Genomic DNA, 18,784 nt, shown 5'->3' with positions numbered 1-18,784 from the left:
TGCAATTCCAAGAATTCCTAATTGTTGGCCATATTAGTAGAAATTCCTCAGACTTAAAGTCTAAAAATCAGTAGGACCAAATACTCAGAAGCATTGGGAAAGATCAATAAAAACCATTTACCTTCCAAAATATCTGCATTGTCTGAAAGAGCCCAGCGGAAGCTAAGGTATATGGCCTGTTTTTAGCAGAAACTCATTTTTTATTTTATGTATATATTACAAATTTATGACTGTTCTTCAATAGATATCCTTGATACCCCTTCCCTATTAATAAAATAGGAAAGTAACAAATACATGCTTATTAGGATAATATGCCAAACCAGATGTCTTTAACTCTGAGGGAAAAAACAAGAGGAAACAACCTTCATTCATTTATTTTTATTTTGCAGGGTTGTGAATGATAAAAGATACATATTTGAGTCTGGACTTTCCTATTGTTCCAACACAAGGTAAGGTTTTTTTAAGCTTTCTTTGTAGGACAAAGCGTAAAGAACACCGTGGCACACATGTAGCTAAACCTACACACGAACACTCTTCAATGAACAGCTTTCATCCTCAGCCTTAACTAGACAGAATTCAATTTCTTCTCAATAGAGAGAAGGGAATGTAGCTGTTGGTGAGAAAGAAAGAAAGAAAAAAATGACTACGATAAGTCGGTATCATTTTTAGAGAGTGCAAGACTTTATAGCATTGTTTACACAAAACATATGAAACTGACTTATAAAGCTGGAATGTACAAAACAAAAACAAAATCCAAAGACTGGAAGAGTACGACATATGAAACAATTCAGTTTCTAGCACAGAGATATTACAATACACGATGCACATTATGGAACATTCTCATGTCATAAAGCAGGGACCGGGGGGAAGCAAACCATTGGGGTTAAGGCTGTGTTGCGCACGGACATCCATGTAAAGTGTTGTACATTCATCAGAAACTATCACCACTCTGGCATCATCCTACACTACACCACAAACATCTTCCATACATTCTTCAAAACACAGACCCTTAGATTCACTGCTCACAGTTGATCATCAACACCGTTTTCAGCAGACATTAACACTTTTGTTCCATGCTGTCAGCCATATTATTATTATTTTTAAAAAAGAATTATTTCCTCACACAACAAGCATAACTTAATGGGCACTTGTTTTTCATTATGGCAACACTAGATCCTTAGTCATCAAAGAAAAACTAGCTGTAAAGTTGAAAGCCCTGTAATGTTTACAAAGGTCAACAACAATAGACAATATTTTCTCATTACATTGCTGAAACTTTAAATTAGTGTAAAAACTCCATTAGTATTTAACATTTTTTTCTTTTTTTACAGTTAAAAAAACCTTTCAATATACAGTTTGAGTTTATCCAAAAATGAATTGACAGTATTTTTTACTTTCCTTCAAATAAACACAGGTGTACTCGCACTGCTCAGAACATGTTACGGCTCATTACTGTTCATTTAAGCACCACTTGACATCGAAGGAGAGCTATACCACAACCCTAGACCAGAATTGCCAAGGAAGTTTGGGCCAAGCTAGGAGTCTTGATCCAGTTTATAACTGCAGTGTAGATAAATCCCAAATTGCAATTGTTGAGCTAGTACAACAACAAGCTTGGGGGTCTAACCTCCATATGCCTTTAGATCAGAGGTGAGCAAAGTATGTCTTTCCAGATGTTGCTGCACTACAACTTCCAGTTGTCGTTGGGCTCAGCTTTAGCCAGCATAACCAATCATGATGTATGAGAGCTACAGCCCAACATTTAAAGATTCATACTTTGCTTATTCCTACCTCAGACATTAATTCTGGTAAATATTTATCCGATTTAAAAATTATATTTTCTTTTGAACATCACACTTCTGCAATTGTGGTTGTTTCTGAGAGCTTCAAACATTAACTGCGTGTGCGGCAAAACTAGCTGTCTTTAGGAGAGAAGATCTGAAAACCTGGAAGCAAAATTATTGCTAGCTGATTTTCAAATGATTACTACTGCAGCAAACTATTTTTGCTCGGTGTCTAGCTGATGAATAATAGTGTGCATTGCCAATGTATTCTACAAAATCCTAACAATTCATCAAGGGAGAACCAGGATCTAAGAAGGTACAGAGGCCACCCTTAATATGTGTTCGCTTTGTTGGAAAGGAAAGAAGCAGAAATTCAAATCTTCGGGAAAGGTAGCATTACATACAGCAATTCTTAGGTATTATTTACTAGAAGAATTAAGAAATGATTACATTGTAAGAAATGCATGGACATGTCTGCATGCATGAAATGATCTCCACGTTTAACTTTTGGTGCTACCCTTATAAAATTCCATAATTCCTTCTTCTGCAAAAGATCCATTAAAAGGAGCAGGGGCACAACAGAGCACCATTTTTCACTAAAAGTGAGAAACGTTTGTAGTGCCACTGTTTAAGATAATTTGGCTCAGTATCCCCAGCCCCTCTTTTAAATCAAGTTAACATTTCTTTTTGTTACCAGAACTTCTTTACAAAAGTGTCAAACCTTTAAGCCAAATTGGTGTGACAGTGAGCCTTGAATCAAGTCTATCGTAATAACACACTTAACAAGTTTGTGAGTTCCTTTACAGTAGAAGCTCAATAAAAATGACAAGACAGCTTAAGGTTTCTTTTTTGTTTTTGTTTTGTTTACATGGTTAATAAATACACATTAAATCATAAATAGGATATCCCTTTTCCCAGATAATTTAAATAGCTTTCAAAAAGGCTCAGTACCCAAGACTAATAGTATCTGGTATCTTTTGCCAAAAGACACTTCTTTGTTTATCCAAGAACCATAAAACTTGATTCTTGGCATTACCGATTGTAAAAGGATTATTTTATAGCAACAAGTGGAATTATTCTATTATCCTTAAAGAGAAGGGAGTAAAGCCTTAAACACTGATCATCTATATGTCTCGGCTGAATGTGACATCCCAGTTTTCTAGCTAGTGTTGTTAAGGACTAGCTAGGTAAATGGTATGTATGTGTTTTTGTACATATTTTCACCGGACTCATTACTGAAACATTTTAAGCAAGATAATGGTCTCTACCAACCCTAAAAGTGTAGGATGGCAGCTATTAAAATATCAGTCAGAAAAAAAGATTAGTTTGGATACAGAAGCCACACTATTCACTGACAACTTGTATAAGGCTGGAGATAATAGTACGTGGCCTCCAACTGCTTGCTATCAGAAGTCACTTAATCTAAAAAGAAATTTAAAAATATGATAAATGTTGCAAATAAGTTAAAACAAAAAAGTAAACATGTTGGGTGAGCACAGATGTGACTCTAATAATTTACAAGGCTTGTATATGGGAAGGTGGTGGGGGAAAGATACTTTTTCAAAATGCCCTTCAATACAAATGGGTTATGAATGTTCTTGGTTGTTCCAATCACCTACATTTTCATTCCTTATTCATTGTACTCAAACACATACATGTGTTAAGACAAATTATAATTTTTTGTTGCAAATGATGATTTTTAAGACTTGTTCTCCAATGTATTAATTTTGTTATGCTCAATAGATTTTTTTAAAAGACCTGCTTTGCTAACCCTCAGATTACTATTTTCCATCCCAGATTAGATATGTCAACTGCGAAATTTCCTTTGGTTATGTAAAGTAGATCCTCTACCTGGCTTACATATTGTATGAAAATGTATAACTGAAGTAAAGGGGGTTGTTTTCAGAATCACAGCAAGAGCAGATGTGAAGCATGAATGTTAGCTGTGAAGTTTGCTAAGCTGATGTAAGACACGTAATTCTCTAACCAGTGATGTCAATAGGGATTTGGTTCTATAAGGTATCAACAGTAACCCATCTATATAGAGAGTGTACTTCCATATTTTTACAAGTTTGGGGCTCTGGAAAATCCTAACACAATGTGAGCAACAGGGAGGTTGATAACCATGTACATCAAATCTCACATAGGACAGGGAGTTTGCATTGATTCTTGTAGTGTTCGAAATCGAGCTGTGTTAGATCTAACAGCTAGTACAAGAAGAGTTAACCATATCTCCTTATTATTAAAAGAAACTATTTATTACATTAACTAAGACTGAAGAATCTTACAAGTGTAATACTTAGCTATAACAATGTGATCTAAAAGGTTCCCAGACTTCCTGCTGGGCAAATAGTCCTTAACACGAGCGACTTCCAAACATGGATGCTTTAAACCAGCACTTCCATTCACATATTGTATACACCTTTTAATAACAAGTAACTTTTTATGTTCTTCCCCTCCTTCACAAAAATTAGTCAATTTTAGAAATGCCTGATCTACAAGCCACAGTTCATATGTCTAGTGTCTTTGTGAATTTGGGGAAGGGGAGGGAGAAAAAACAGGGTCTTATGTATTAATCCCCTAGGACACGTTCAGTGCAGAACATATGAGGTGCAAATCCTATGTAAACAATGTAGGTTTAGGGGAACATTTGAAGCCTCCTTCAGCATTAAAATTGAAGTATTTAAGGACATCCGACACAAAGGGATCTATCTTGGATTTCTGAAGCTATAAACATCTTGAGTGAGATCCTGTTCCAGTTGTTACTGTAAATATCGATAGACTTTGAAGCAGTGATTGCCGGAGTCTGCAACTACCACATGACCATCTGATGTCAAGGCCAAACCTTGAGGACCATAAAGTGGATCAGCAGATGTATTTATATAGGATAAAAAGGATCCACTTCCATCAAAAACCTGGGGAAAAAAGAGTGAAGAAAACTTTCATCAATTAAAGAAAGCAGACTATAACACTGGCCAACACACATTTTGGTCCCTCAAATGTTAGAACTGTTTCTGGGTATATTTGACATGCTGATTCCAAAAATGGCATTAGTTTTCCCCTACCTGCTCTAGATTTTGAGATACAGAACATATGCAACATACCAGTCGCCATCTGCTTGTGCAAAGAAGACCACGATAACCATATTTAAGAAACTAGGGATGATGTGGTCCATCCAATGCAATTCTCTGAATCAGCACCCCAAATAAACCCCCCAAACAGGCCTAAAACCCAAAACAACAAGTTTTTTTTTGGTTGGGCTGTGTAGTAACACCAAAATATATGCACATTCTTGTCTGAATTGAAATGCACCATAAAAAAAATCCATGCTGCTACATCAAACCAAATCTCAAGCAATCCTCTGTACTTTAACAACTGTATACTAGAAACATCTGTTAAATTGTCTGAGGTTTTCACGGCTGAAATCACTGGGTTCTGTGAGTTTTTCAGGCTGCACGGCTATGTTCCAGTAGCATTCTCTCCTAACATTTTGCCTGCATCTGTGGCTGGCATCTTCAGAGGTTCAGTTGAATCTCTGAAGATGCCAGCCACAGATGCAGGCAAAATGTTAGGAGAGAATGCTACTGGAACATGGCCATATATCTTTTAAGATTTAATGATTAGCTCCTAAATGTTTTGTGTTTCTTATTGTTGAGCTAAGAAGCATGTATCTTTTTAAAAATATTGAGCTAGAAGTCACAATGGGCAGTTCTGAAGTGGCATCTTCCACCTTGTTTTGAGTTACATACATTTAGTAACAATGTACATTAAAGCAATTACAGATGAAAGTATATAACACAATTTTTGTTCCTGTGTTATAATTGCCATTTCCCAATTGGTTCTATCATAAAAACATGGGAAAAGTTGATTGAACTGCAAAAACTTTGGTTTTGCGGAACATTGTGCAGCACATTTTACTATAATTCTTCTAAGAATTTTGAGCCTTGGAAGTTTTCCTTCCCCAAAGATCCTGGAATATTTTGTTCTTGCCAAATTCTTCCTCTCCATTACCCTTAATATTTTAAGCATTTCCCAACCTGGATTGAGAACAACTATGAACAATGCAATTTTAAGTTTTGCTTTGCTTAATTTGCCGTTGTGATGGTTTCACAAATATAATAATGTTTTTGTGTAATTGTTGACAGTTCAAAAAGGGTACAGAATGATAAAAAGCAATTAGGAAGGCTCTACAAAGCAACCCATTATTTATTAAAAATAATGGTTGGCACCATATATTGTAATTATGGATATGTAACCCAGAATTGCAAATTCGAGGATGAGGGGTTGCTTTCTTGTTCTGTCTCAAGTAACAAAATGTACTTCATTAGCCCTAGGAGGAATCCCTATCTAAACAGCATACCTATGCCATTGACCTGAAAAAGAAAGCTTTGCCTACCTGTATTCTGCTGTTTCCCCAGTCTGCTACAATAATATTTCCATTAGAATCCACAGCTACTCCTGTTGGAGCATTGAACTGCCCATTTCCTTCTCCATTAGATCCAAACTTCAACATGAATTCACCTTCCTGGTTAAACACCTGCACAAAATATTTCAAAAATATATATGCTGTAAATTATATAACACCAAGTGATGGGAGCCAAAAGACAAGACAATTATTATCCTCAGACATATAAATCAAATATTGAGAAAAGACAAATGTTTGTATTCTCAAAGTAAAAGAGGCTATGTAGGTGAGGCTCAACTGTTTGTGGATGTAAATTATAACAAACTGTACAAGAACAAACTGGCAAAATATATTTTTAAAGAAATGATAAAAAATCATAGCCATGTGTCATAGTTCCTAACACACACATACTATAGACTTTTACATTCCCTCCTTCAATGTTTGGCGAGAAAGATGTCTATTTTTCCAGTTTGAACTGTTTGGTGCTTTTACCAGTGGGTTTCAAACTATAGATCCTGGGCTTCCATGGGAACTTATCATGTTTCTTTTTGTTTTGTAGTGAGATCAGTGTTGATGGACAAGATCATATCATTTGCATGGCACAACACAAAAAGTGGCTAGATGTGTTGTCTGTTCAAGCAGGAAAACAGGAAGGCTCTCAAGTTCTAGGCATTTTTTTTCAGATCTCTCTATCCCAAATAATTCCTCAGCAACAAGAATTTAGCAGAAAGGCAAATTAACCTTCAAATTATTCTCAAAAATTAAAATATAGATTTTTGAGGTTTTGTAGTGGAAGCTGGAACTATGACATTAGTCCTAGGCCCTTATACACTGCCATATAATCCAGTTCAAAGTAGATAATCTGGATTTTATATGGCAGTGTAGAAGGGGCCCTAGAAAAGTAGCAGACCCATTACTTGTGACAAAACCGTCCCATTAATTGGGAGATGGGCAATGGGGAAATGGGCTTTTCTGTTGTTATGTGCCTTCTAGTCATTTCTGACTTATGGCAACCCTTAGGCCAGTGGTTCTCAACCTGGGGTACCCAGATGTTTTTGGCTGACAACTCCCAGCTAGTTTACCAGCTGTTTGAATTTCTAGGAGTTGAAGGCCAAAACATCTTGAGAACCACTGTCTTAGGTGAACCTATCATGGGGTTTTCTTGTTAAGATTAAGAAGGGATTCACCACTGGCTTCCTCTGAGGTTAAGAGAGTGTGATATGTCCAAGGTCACCCAGAGGATTTCCATCGCTGAATGGCGATTCAAACCATATCCCAGCCTTCAAATCATGATATCATGCTTGTCCCAGGCTTTTCTACTTGCACATTTATCCTGCTGAAAATTATTATTTTTTCCTCCATTGTGTTTTAACTAATGTTTCATATTGGTTATTGTTAACTTATCTATTTTGCTTTATTTGTTGTCTTTTTTATACTGACTTGCCATGTTATTATCTGCCTTATTTATTTTGCACATAGTATTCATTGGAGCCCCAAGTGGCGCAGCAGATTAAACTACTGAACTGCTGAACTTGCTGACCGAAAGGCTGGCAGTTCAAATCCGGGCAGCAAAGTGAGCTCCTGCTGTAAGGTCCAGCTTCTGCCAACCTAGCAGTTCGAAAACATGCAAATGTGAGTAGCTCAATAGGTACCGCTCCAGTGAGAAGGTAACGGCGCTCCATGCAGTCATGCCAGTCACATAACCTTGGAAGTGTCTACGAACAATGCCAGCTCTTCAGCTTAGAAATGGAGATGAGCACCACCCCCAGAGTCAGACACGACTAGACTTAATGTCAGGGGAAAACCTTTACCTATTCATTGTATTTATGTATGTTATAAGCTGCCCTGAGTCCTTCCAAGGAGATGAGGTGGGATATAAATAAAGATGATGATTATTATTATTATTCAACTGCTTTTATTTCTGATACTATTACTCAACTCAGTTGGTATTATTTCTGTGTAAATATGCAGTCCATGTGTGGCTTTAATCAGGGTTTTGGTATGCTCGTTTTTGATTAGTTTTATTTATAACTTTTATTCTTGCAAGCTGCTCCAAGAATGTTAGGGGACTATTGTTAAATATAAGTTTTTAGATTAAAAATAAACTTAAAACATTCATTTAATATATAGCCACTGGGTAAGGCCCTCAGCCCAGTTCATTGGTACATCTTCCCACATGGGAGCGTCTTGCTCCGTTACTATAAGCAGCTCTGATTGGGAGGCAAGGGAATTGCCCTAGAAAATCTTAAATTAAATTGGTTTCTTCAAACATTTAAGTTTGGCTTCATGACAACTTTATAATTTATGCTTTTCATTAAAATTATAATTGAAATGTAGTGGGGTGTTTTATTTAATGCATGCCTCTACTATCCAATGTACTGGATATGATATATAGCAGACGTGTCTTCTGTTAGTGAAATGTGCTGACATATTTGTCAGCTTTAGTTCATGCTTAAGGCTATTTTAATTTATACCACGAGTCAATGCAGAAAATATTCCCTTGATCTAATAAGTCTGGGTCACTGATGTCACAGAAGAAAATGTATGCCATAAACATAACAAGGAAGATTAATGTTTAGTTGCCCTCTTTTGTTCTAATTCTGGAGAGGAAAGAGGGACGAAAGGACAATATTCACAACTGCAGCCTGGAAAAGTTACTGTTTTGAATTGGCGGGGCTCACAATCCATGTCAAAGCAAAAATGGCAGTGCATTCTTTTCAAATGTTTAATCAGGTTCTGAACATCTTTATTTCTTGTTTGTTGGAGCTCGGCCATAGCCCTAGCAATTGATGTCATTATTAGGAAATCCTGCATTGCTGTACAATTGTTACACTGATCAAAACAGCAGCCCCCTGCTGATAAACTATGCCAACAATCTGTTTTATGGACTCTCCAGTGGTCTTGCTTTTTCATTGCACATCAAACCACAGAAGCAATCATTTCCTGTCTATGGTATTTGAGAGTTTGAGAGTTACACCACTCAATTGCAATGTAGCTTTATGGTGGCATGAAGATCATGTGGGATTGCCTTTGCCTGATGCTCAACTCTGGATGCCATGTTGGGCACCACCTGAAAAGCCTTCCGTTTGGCTTGTGTAGTGAAGTCCTGCTTATCTGGTAGGATCTCCAGATGCATACTTGGCATTGAATGGAGTCACACTTATATATACACAAGTAAATATCCAACTCATCTTACTCACACATCTACTAGCACACTGCTTAAAATGTGAGTCCCAACCTCAAATGGGATCCCCATAATTCAGTGATCGGGTTCACAAAAAGTTTTCTGAACATAACCTAGTGGATGTTTTAGACATTTACATGAATCTGTGGTGCAGTGTTTGGAGTGGATTTTGAAGAAGAGGAAGAAGAGGAAGAGGAAGAGGAAGAGGAAGAAGAAGAAGAAGAAGAAGAAGAAGAAGAAGAAGATTTGATACACAACAAGTTTAGTACACAGCAAACAACATCACTATGCTGGCTGTTGTATTGGATCGCATGTCAAACACTTCCCAATTGTCTAGGACTGTGTGATGTATCAGCGAATAATGTGTGCAAATCCGAGTAGGGTGGCCTTTTGCAGTTAACAGATGGTAATTTTGTCAATGCCAATTGTGTTTAAGTGCAGGCCAAGGTCTTTAGGCACTGCACCTAGTGTGCCAATCACCTCTGGGACCATCTTCACTGGCTTGTGCCAGAGTCTTTGCAATTCGATCTTTAGATCCTCATATTGTGTCAGCTTTTTCCAGTTGCTTGTCTTCAATTCTGCTGTCATCTGGGATTATTATTATTATTATTATTATTATTATTATTATTATTATTATTATTATTATTATGTCTATATAATATCCTGCTTTATTATTATTATTATTATTATTTAATATTATGTTTATATTCCGCTTTTTCTCTCCATACAGACTCAAACCAACTACAGTAGAGTCTCACTTATCCAACATTCTCTTATCCAATGTTCTGGATTATCCAACGCATTTTTGTAGTCAATGTTTTCAATACATCATGATATTTTGGTGCTAAATTCGTAAATACAGTAATTACTACATAGCATTACTCCGTATTGAACTACTTTTTCTGTCAAATGTGTTGTATAACATGATGTTTTGGTGCTTAATTTGTGAAATCATTACCTAATTTGATGTTTAATAGGCTTTTCCTTAATCCCTCCTTATTATCCAACATATTCACTTATCCAACGTTCTGCCGGCCCGTTTATGTTGGATAAGTGAGACTCTACTGTAAAAGCATGACAATACAACTTAAAATATACAAATATACAAATATTAAAACAATTTTAAATATCACTAATATTAAAAACAATTCAAGTTAAAACTACAAAAGCATATAAAACTACAGCACCCCCTGACGAGATCTTAAGTACCTTCATATGCTTCAGCTATACTTCATAAGAAGGAAAATCAGCCTGTTTAGGAAGCCTTGAAAATGATGATATGTCATCAGTAAATGTTTGATGTTTATACCTATTTAATATACCTATATACCTGGGGTCGCGTAAAAATTTATCGGGCCTAAAGGGATCCCGAGTGGAAAAGTTTAAGCAGCCCTGCACTAGCACACCAAGCATGTTAATTCTGTTTGCTATGGTTACAATGTTTTCGATTTCCACATTTGTGAACATGGTAAAGAGATAAGGACATTTATTTCCTATAGTGATGGTTTGGCATTTAAAGAAGATGGGAAGCATTTATATTTCATTATCACTATTTACTGTAAGTGAGCCCAACTGGTAACTGGTAAATTTGACACATGAAATCACTAGCATATAGTTTGGGTTCTTTCTTTTGATCACAAGCAAGTGTGCAATCCTTTAACTGCAACAGGAGTACAATTAGTGGGACAAAAAAAAACCCTCAGTACTTTTCCCTCCTGATACAACATCTCCTCTGACATATCAGCCTCATAGTTAACAATAATTAAGCCTCTCCCATTGGCACCAACAAGTCAATTAAAAAACTTTAGATAACATACAAGGGAGCACTTTGGTGGTAGAGGTGAAGAGGAAAGTATTCAATTTCATCACACAGCATCTCCTACTCCTGATCCAGTTTGGGGAATCTACTCTTTTGAGTAATTAGAGCTACATCTGATGTATTTAATGTAAAACCCTTTGTTTAAAACCTACTTGGCAAAACAGATATATTTGTTCAGTGGATTAACCCAGTAACAGTTTACAGCTATCATGTCAATGGGATAATGAATCCACACTATGTTTTAATCCAAGATTTAAAGGAGCTATCCAAGGTGCTTGGTCTATTTGGGGAGTGTAGTCAAGCACTCTGAATAGAACCCTTAAAGCCTGGAATAAAACTTGATCACTACAGTAGTGGATTCACTGGATTAACAACGTTTGACACATTGTCTACAAGGACATTATAGAATAAAATCTTTGTTTAAGGCTTAGAGAATCACACATTATATATATAAATCCAAATTAAAGAAAGGCATTTCATTGGAGATAAAAGGCATCTGACCATAGGTTATAGATATATACTTGAATCTACTTGTCAGATTTCTTTAAGGTTGCTGATGTTTTGTTACTGGCCTCTTAACTACTGGAGTGGAAGTTAAAAATCAAATCAATTTATTACATATTTTATTTTGTGAAAGAACCACTTAGAAATACTACTGATATTGTAGTAATTCTCCAGCCTACCTTCGCAAAGAAGAACATAAGAACAAAGAAAACCTATTATAAAATGAACTACTCAGGCAATAATGTAATTTAAGGCATTGCCTGGTGATAGCAAACACTTGTCAACCAGTACCACTCAACAAGTCACAGAGTTCCTGTATATGATACTTGAACATTGCACATGAAAATATTTTCATGAATTACTGGTTGAATACATGATTTGCAGGCCACAAGTTTGATCTCTGGCTTTACCAGCCAGGGTTGCAATAACCCCAAGGAATGTTTTATAGAGAACAACGTTGGGCTTGGAGCAGCTAAAAGACAATGTACAACTTTATTTAAACAGGCAAAGAAAAAGTATTCAATATAATTCCTCCCCCTTTATAATTAAACAATCATCTCTTGTTGGCCAAGGCAACGAGGTCAGTTAGCCCATTCTCTTAATGGAACCGGTAAATTTTCTTAAACACTGTGAAGCTTTCTGTGCATTGGCAGGATTTTATGTTCCTTGAAAAACAGTACCGTACCTTGACAGAATGATTGTGGAAATCAGTAATAATAATTTCATTATTGTGGTTGACAGCTGCAAAATGGGGACCTGTAACAAATAGGAAAAAATACATAAAGGACAGTTCAAAGGAGAAAAAATAGTTACATTATTACATTTGTTCACATTTAACATGAATGTTTGATAACAGTTACTTCAGAAAAAAGGTACTATTCCATTATCTGGGTGGGGGCCACTAGGGGGCACTAGAGAGAGAAGGATAGTTGAAGGAGGAAAACCATTTTCCCTGTTTTTGCTGGTTATTCCACCTCCCCACTTCCCATTTCATAAACAAGGGTTGTTTCCATGATGGAGACTCAGGTGGGGGGAACAACAGGAATACAGGGGAAAATGGTTTTTCTCCTTCAACCCACCCTCCACCCCCGTATAATGGACTTTCCTTCTCTCTCTAACACCCCCTAGTGGCCTCTGCCTGGATAATGGAACAGGGCCAAAAAAATCTTATATAAAGTAAGAATTTATTTTTATTCAATGAAATTAAGTATTTGGTTTTTGCCATATATCACTTAATTTGATTGAGAGGGAGAGTTATCTATTTTTTTCATATGCTTACTATGGTATTTTATTACAAGATAAAGCCCTTGATCCAAAGAAATGAATTTTTAGAATTTCTGGAATCAAACTTCTTTTCTAGGAGCCCCACAAGTGCATGGGCAACCATTTCTGAAACAAAGAGAAGTTTACAAAAATATAAACTATAATTTGCCACAGGGGTTTTTGTTTAAATGACAAGGATACAAAAAAAATCATATATAATGCATATACTTGAGTATAAGCCAACCCGAATATAAGCCAAGGCACCTAATTTTACCACAAAAAACTGGAAAAACTTATTGATTTGAGTATAAGGATGGGAAATGCAGCAGCTACTGGTAAATTTCAAAAATAAAAACAGATACCAATAAAATTACATTAATTAATGCATCAGTAGGTTAAATGTTTTTGAATATTTACATAAAACTGTAATTTAAAATAAGACTGTCCAACTCTGATTACCTATATACTTGAGTATAAGCCAAACCAAATATAAACCAGCCAGGACCCTCAGTCAAGTATAAGATGGGGGGGGGAGGGTCAGCCCTTAAAAAGGGCTGAAAAACTTGGCTTATACTCGAGTATATACAGTATATGAGTTACTGAAAGCAGGAAGATTAGCTACTTATTTTTTAAATTTTTATCAGAGTTCTGATCAAAACCGGTAATATAATTCACGATGTTTCAATGTCTTAATACAAATAAATTTAGCCAACTGCCCCATAATTCACAACTTCTCTATGAAAACATTTTAGATCTTCATATATGTTTATAGACAGATATCCATGTGCCACATCAAAGTATGAAAAACAACAATGAATAACAGAAATCAAATCTGTAAATGAAGACATAGGGTACTATAGACTTGTAAATACTATGGATTCAAACTATGTGTACGTGCCTTCAAGTCACCTGTTGAATTATGCCATACATTACATAGAGTTTTCTTAATTAGATCTGTGTTCCCCTCAACTCTGTACCAATTTAAAGGCAGCATTATTCAGCTGAGACCATTTGACCTTTCTATCACATTATTTTGTGGGAATTTTGGGAAATGTGGCATTTATTTACAAATTTTATTATAAGTAGTCTTTTTTTTTTTAAATGAATTGTGAATTGGAATGAGCCATCAGCAACTTGGTAATTGGGAAGGAATGTGTTTCTAAAACAAACAGGATTCGAGCTATGATCCTGCACTATCATCTATAATAGAGAATGTAGAGGTTCACCTCAAAGACAATATACAAGCCATGTGATTGAAAAATCAGCACCCTCAAAGAGTGGCTGGCAACTGAAACCTGACACCAACTTTCTTGCTCTTTCCTTTTCTTTCCAAGCCTCAATCCTGCCTCCCAACACAAACAATATGGGTGCCATAGGGAAAATGACCCCATCCCAGTAAAAGAAACAACTGTCACAAAAATCACCCGAAACTACAATGAAGTACAAAACCCAAATATTTGCACACAGTGAACTGCAATCTGAGGCTCAAAGGGCATGTACTGTATTATGCAGTTCTATAATAATAAATAATAACACACTTTATTTATATCCCGCCATCATTTCCCCGAAGGGACTCAGGGCGGCTTACAAGGCACTGCAGGGTACACATATACAACAGGTAAAAACTGTACAAAAGTATAAAACAAGTCACATAAAATTATAACAGCCCCTGTCAATACATATAGCATAGCATAAAAATAATACAATTTTAAAATGGTAGATTAAACTAACTGCCATCAGTTCATAAAGTGCCAAGTGTCAGCTTCATATGGGCCCATTCAGTCTACTCAAGGCCTGTTTGAACGTTCATGTTTTCAGGTTGGAACAGAAGGATGGAAGGGTGAGGGCTAATCTAATCTCTTTTAGGGGGGTATTCTAGAGTCAAGGGGCCACCACAGAGAAGGCCCCCTCTCTCATCCCCACCAACCGCACTTGAGATGGTGGTGGGACCAAGAGAAGGGCCTCCCCTGTCGATCTCAGTGCCTGGACTAGTTCATAGAAAGAGATGCAGTCATGAAGATAGGCTGGACTCAAAGCATATAGGGCTTTATAGGTAATAACCTGCACCTTGAATTGAGCCCGGAAACTTGTTGGAAACCAGTGGAGCTGTTTCAGCAGGGGTGTAGTAGGTTCCCTGTAGGTATGTCCTTCCATCACTGGATTCTGGTTGATTTTAGCCCAGGATCTCTTTTTGCAGTTCCTTACATTTTGTTTTAATATTTTTTAAAATTTTTGCTAAGCTCTCCTCCCACTAAAACATCTCAAAATGGTATACAACAAAGACACGTAACTGCCTAAAATATGTAAAACTGAAAGAAAGGGCTTAAAATGAAAAGAAAATGCAACCATGATCTATGGAAAATTAAATATCAACTATTATAATTAGATATCTGCAAAGAGCTGCTTCTATAAATTCTATAAATTCATTTTCAAGAGGAAAGAAAACATAGATGATGTCAGTGCCTGTCCTGAGTTCAGGGGTGAAACCTTTCAATTAGAAGGTACTCCGCAACAAAGTCTCATTTTCTATATACCACTAGCTGTGCCCGGCCACGCGTTGCTGTGGAGAAGTCTGGTGGTATGGGAAATAAAGTATTGAGGAATTGGTGGTAGTTAAGGTCAAGGGTAAAGGTTTTCCCCAGAGATTAAGTCCAGTCGTGTCTTACTCTGGAGGTTGGTGCTCATCTCCATTTCTAAGCCGAAGAGCCGGCGTTGTCCGTAGACTCCTCCAAGGTCATGTGGGATGACTACATGGAGTGGCGTTACCTTCTCGCCGGAACAGTAACTATTGATGCACTCACACAGGGCCGGCCCAAGGTAATTTTCAAGTGTAAGCGAACAGAATTTTGGCGCCCCCCCAAAACAATCGGATATCGAATTGTTGGCAGTTGTGAGGCTACCCTGAGTCCTCTTCAGGGTGAGAAGGGCGGGACACAAGTATGGGAAATAAATAAATAAATAAATAAATAAATAAAACCAGGACAGTAAAAAAAGAACACTCAAAAACAGGGGAATTCCAGACATGAAACAATCAGGGCCAGCTAACACCACCCAACAAAGATTCCCTCAGGCAGGAAGCAGCCAGCTATGAATATGTGAGGGACATTCAATGCTAATCAAGGTGGCCAACTGCAACATTCACACTTGCCTCAACCTCACAACCTCTGAGGATGCCTGCCATAGATGTGGGTGAAATGTCAGGAGAGAATGCTTCTGGAGCATGGCCAGACAGCCCAGAAAATGCACAGCAACTCAATAATGATAATGATAATTTTATTTCTTACCCGCTCAAGACGGTTGACAACATTGCTAGAACACATAATAATTTAAAAACACTCCGTAAAATATACATATGGAAACATATTTCCATAAAATACACAAAATAAAAAGGAGCCCCGGTAGCGAAGTGTGTTAAAGCACTGAGCTGCTGAACTTGCAGACCGAAAGGTCCCAGGTTCAAATCCCGGGAGCGAAATGAGCGCCCGCTGTTAGCTCCAGCTTTTGCCAACCTAGTAGTTCGAAAAAATGCCAATGTGAGTAGATCAATAGGTACCACTTCCGGCGGGAAGGTAACGGTGCTCCATGCAGTCATGCTGGCCACATGACCTTGGAGGTGTCTACGGACAACACTGGCTCTTTGGCTTAGAAATGGAGATGAGCACCAACCCCCAGAGTCAGACATGACTGGACTTAACGTCAGGGGAAACCTTTACCTTTACCTTACACAAAACAAAAATTAGACATAGAGTGGAAGTTTAAACAATATCATGAAAAGGGCGAGAAATCTGCCCCTCTCCATATGGTATGAATCAGGGGTCCCCAAACTAAGGCCCGGGGGCCGGATGCGGCCCATCGAAGCCATTTATCCAGCCCCACGGCACAAGGGCAGAAGGGGGTTGGGCTAAGTAACCCAAGGGGTCTCTTCTTCTCTTACAACCATTATTATTATTATTATTATTATTATTATTATTATTATTATTATTATTATTAATATTGAGGCTGGGTGGCCATCTATCAGGGATGCTTTGCTTGTGCTTTTGGTGCACAGAGACAGAAGGTAGTTGGACTAAATGGCCCAAGGGGTCTCTTCCAATCCTATTATTATTATTATTATTATTATTATTATTATTATTATTATTATTATTAAGGCTGGGTGGCCATCTATCAGGGATGCTTTGCTTGTGCTTTTGGTGCACACAGGCAGAAGGGGGTTGAACTAAATGGCCCAAGGGGTCTCTTCCAATCCTATTATTATTATTATTATTATTATTATTATTATTATTATTATTAAGGCTGGGTGGCCATCTATCAGGGATGCTTTGCTTGTGCTTTTGGTGCACACAGGCAGAAGGGGGTTGGACTAAATGGCCCAAGGGGTCTCTTCCAAACCTCTTTCTTCTTCTTCTTCTTCTTCTTCACATTGACGCTGGGTGGTCATCTGTCAGGGGTGCTTTGTTTGTGCTTTCGATGCACAAAGCAGAAGGGGATTGGACTCAATGGCCCAAAGGGTGTCTTCCAACCCTCTTTTTTATTGTTATTGTTATTATTTATTTATTTAGATATTTATTTATTATTGCTCGGTGGCCAACTATAGTCTGGCCCTCCAACGGTCCGAAGGATCGTGAACTGGCCCCCTGTTTAAAAAGTTTGGGGACCCCTGGTATGAATAAAGAAATCCACTGGACTTAACTGGCACTTGTATCTTTATTTCTCCATTGGAAGAAGTGAGGCACCGTGGAATTAACATAGTTTGACTCCACTTTCACTGCCACGGCTCAATGCTATGGAATCCTGGGAGTTATAGTTCGGTGAGGCATCTAAACTATTTGGCAGAGAAGGTTTAAAGACCTTATAAAACTACAATTCCCAGGGTTTCATAGCATTGAGCCATGGCAATGAAATTGGAGTCAAACTGCATTAATTCCAAAGTGCAGCTGCCCTTTGGTGAGATATATGCATCCCTCTGAAGTACACCACTACAATATACACTACAATATACCCTTAGGCCCTTTCTGTATTGCCATATAAAATGCAGGTTATCTGCTTTGAACTGGATTATATGGGAGTGTAGACTCAGATAACCCAGTTCAAGGCAGATAATGTGGATTATCTGCGTTGATAATCTGAATTATATGGTTATGTAGAAGAACCCATACCCTGCCATATAAGATCCAGACTATCTGCTCTGAACTGGATTATATGGCTGTGTAGATGCATATAATCCGGTTCAGTACATATGACCTGGATTATCTGCCTTCATAATCTCAATTATATGGTTATGTAGAAGAACCCATACCCTGCCATATAAAATCCAGACTATCTGCTCTGAACTGGATTATATGGCTGTATGGATGCATGTAATCCGGTTCAGTGCATATGACCTGGATTATCTGCCTTCATAATCTCAATTATATGGTTATGTAGAAGAACCCATATCCTGCCATATAAAATCCAGACTATCTGCTCTGAACTGGATTATATGGCTGTGTGGATGCATATAATCTGGTTCAAAGCAGAAAATGTGGATTATCTGCCTTGATAATCTGTCTTCTATGGCTGTGAAGAAGGGGCCTTAGGAAACTATAAATCCTAGGAGTAGGCCCACATGTTCCAGCTTCTGGAACATGGCCAGGCAGCTGAAAAACCTGCAGCAACCCAGCCTCAGGCCCCTCCATTTCCCCCCTCAGTTGCCAAGTTGGCCCAGGCCTGCCCTGGAGACATGCCTGGCGAAATGCTGGGAACAGGGACGGGTTCCTACCTGCCCCGTCTTCATGGCTGAGAGGGTCCCCAAGGAGGTGCATGGCCAGGGGCACAGGCCTGCTCGA

The 18,784-nt window shown here is 37.7% G+C and overlaps 1 protein-coding gene across 6 annotated transcripts in view; it reads right to left on the bottom strand.

Annotated features, from left to right (window-relative positions):
- Nucleotides 1–363: 363 nt before the first annotated feature.
- trim2 (tripartite motif containing 2) overlaps nucleotides 364–18,784 on the bottom strand; it is an 87,953-nt gene continuing 69,532 nt past the window's right edge. For all 6 annotated transcript variants that reach the window (XM_008111962.3, XM_008111963.3, XM_008111960.3 and 3 more), the window contains exons 10-12: nucleotides 12,382–12,452; nucleotides 6,181–6,321; nucleotides 364–4,699 (exon numbers count right to left, since the gene is read on the bottom strand). In XM_008111962.3, the coding sequence (XP_008110169.1) occupies nucleotides 4,547–4,699; nucleotides 6,181–6,321; nucleotides 12,382–12,452 (365 nt within the window). In that variant the 3' untranslated portion in view covers nucleotides 364–4,546. The remainder of the gene's footprint in view (nucleotides 4,700–6,180; nucleotides 6,322–12,381; nucleotides 12,453–18,784) is intronic.

The sequence above is a fragment of the Anolis carolinensis genome, chromosome 5 (genome assembly GCF_035594765.1).
Source record: "Anolis carolinensis isolate JA03-04 chromosome 5, rAnoCar3.1.pri, whole genome shotgun sequence".
Classification (NCBI taxonomy): domain Eukaryota; kingdom Metazoa; phylum Chordata; class Lepidosauria; order Squamata; family Dactyloidae; genus Anolis; species Anolis carolinensis.
This window is presented reverse-complemented; position numbering and strand designations above follow the sequence as displayed.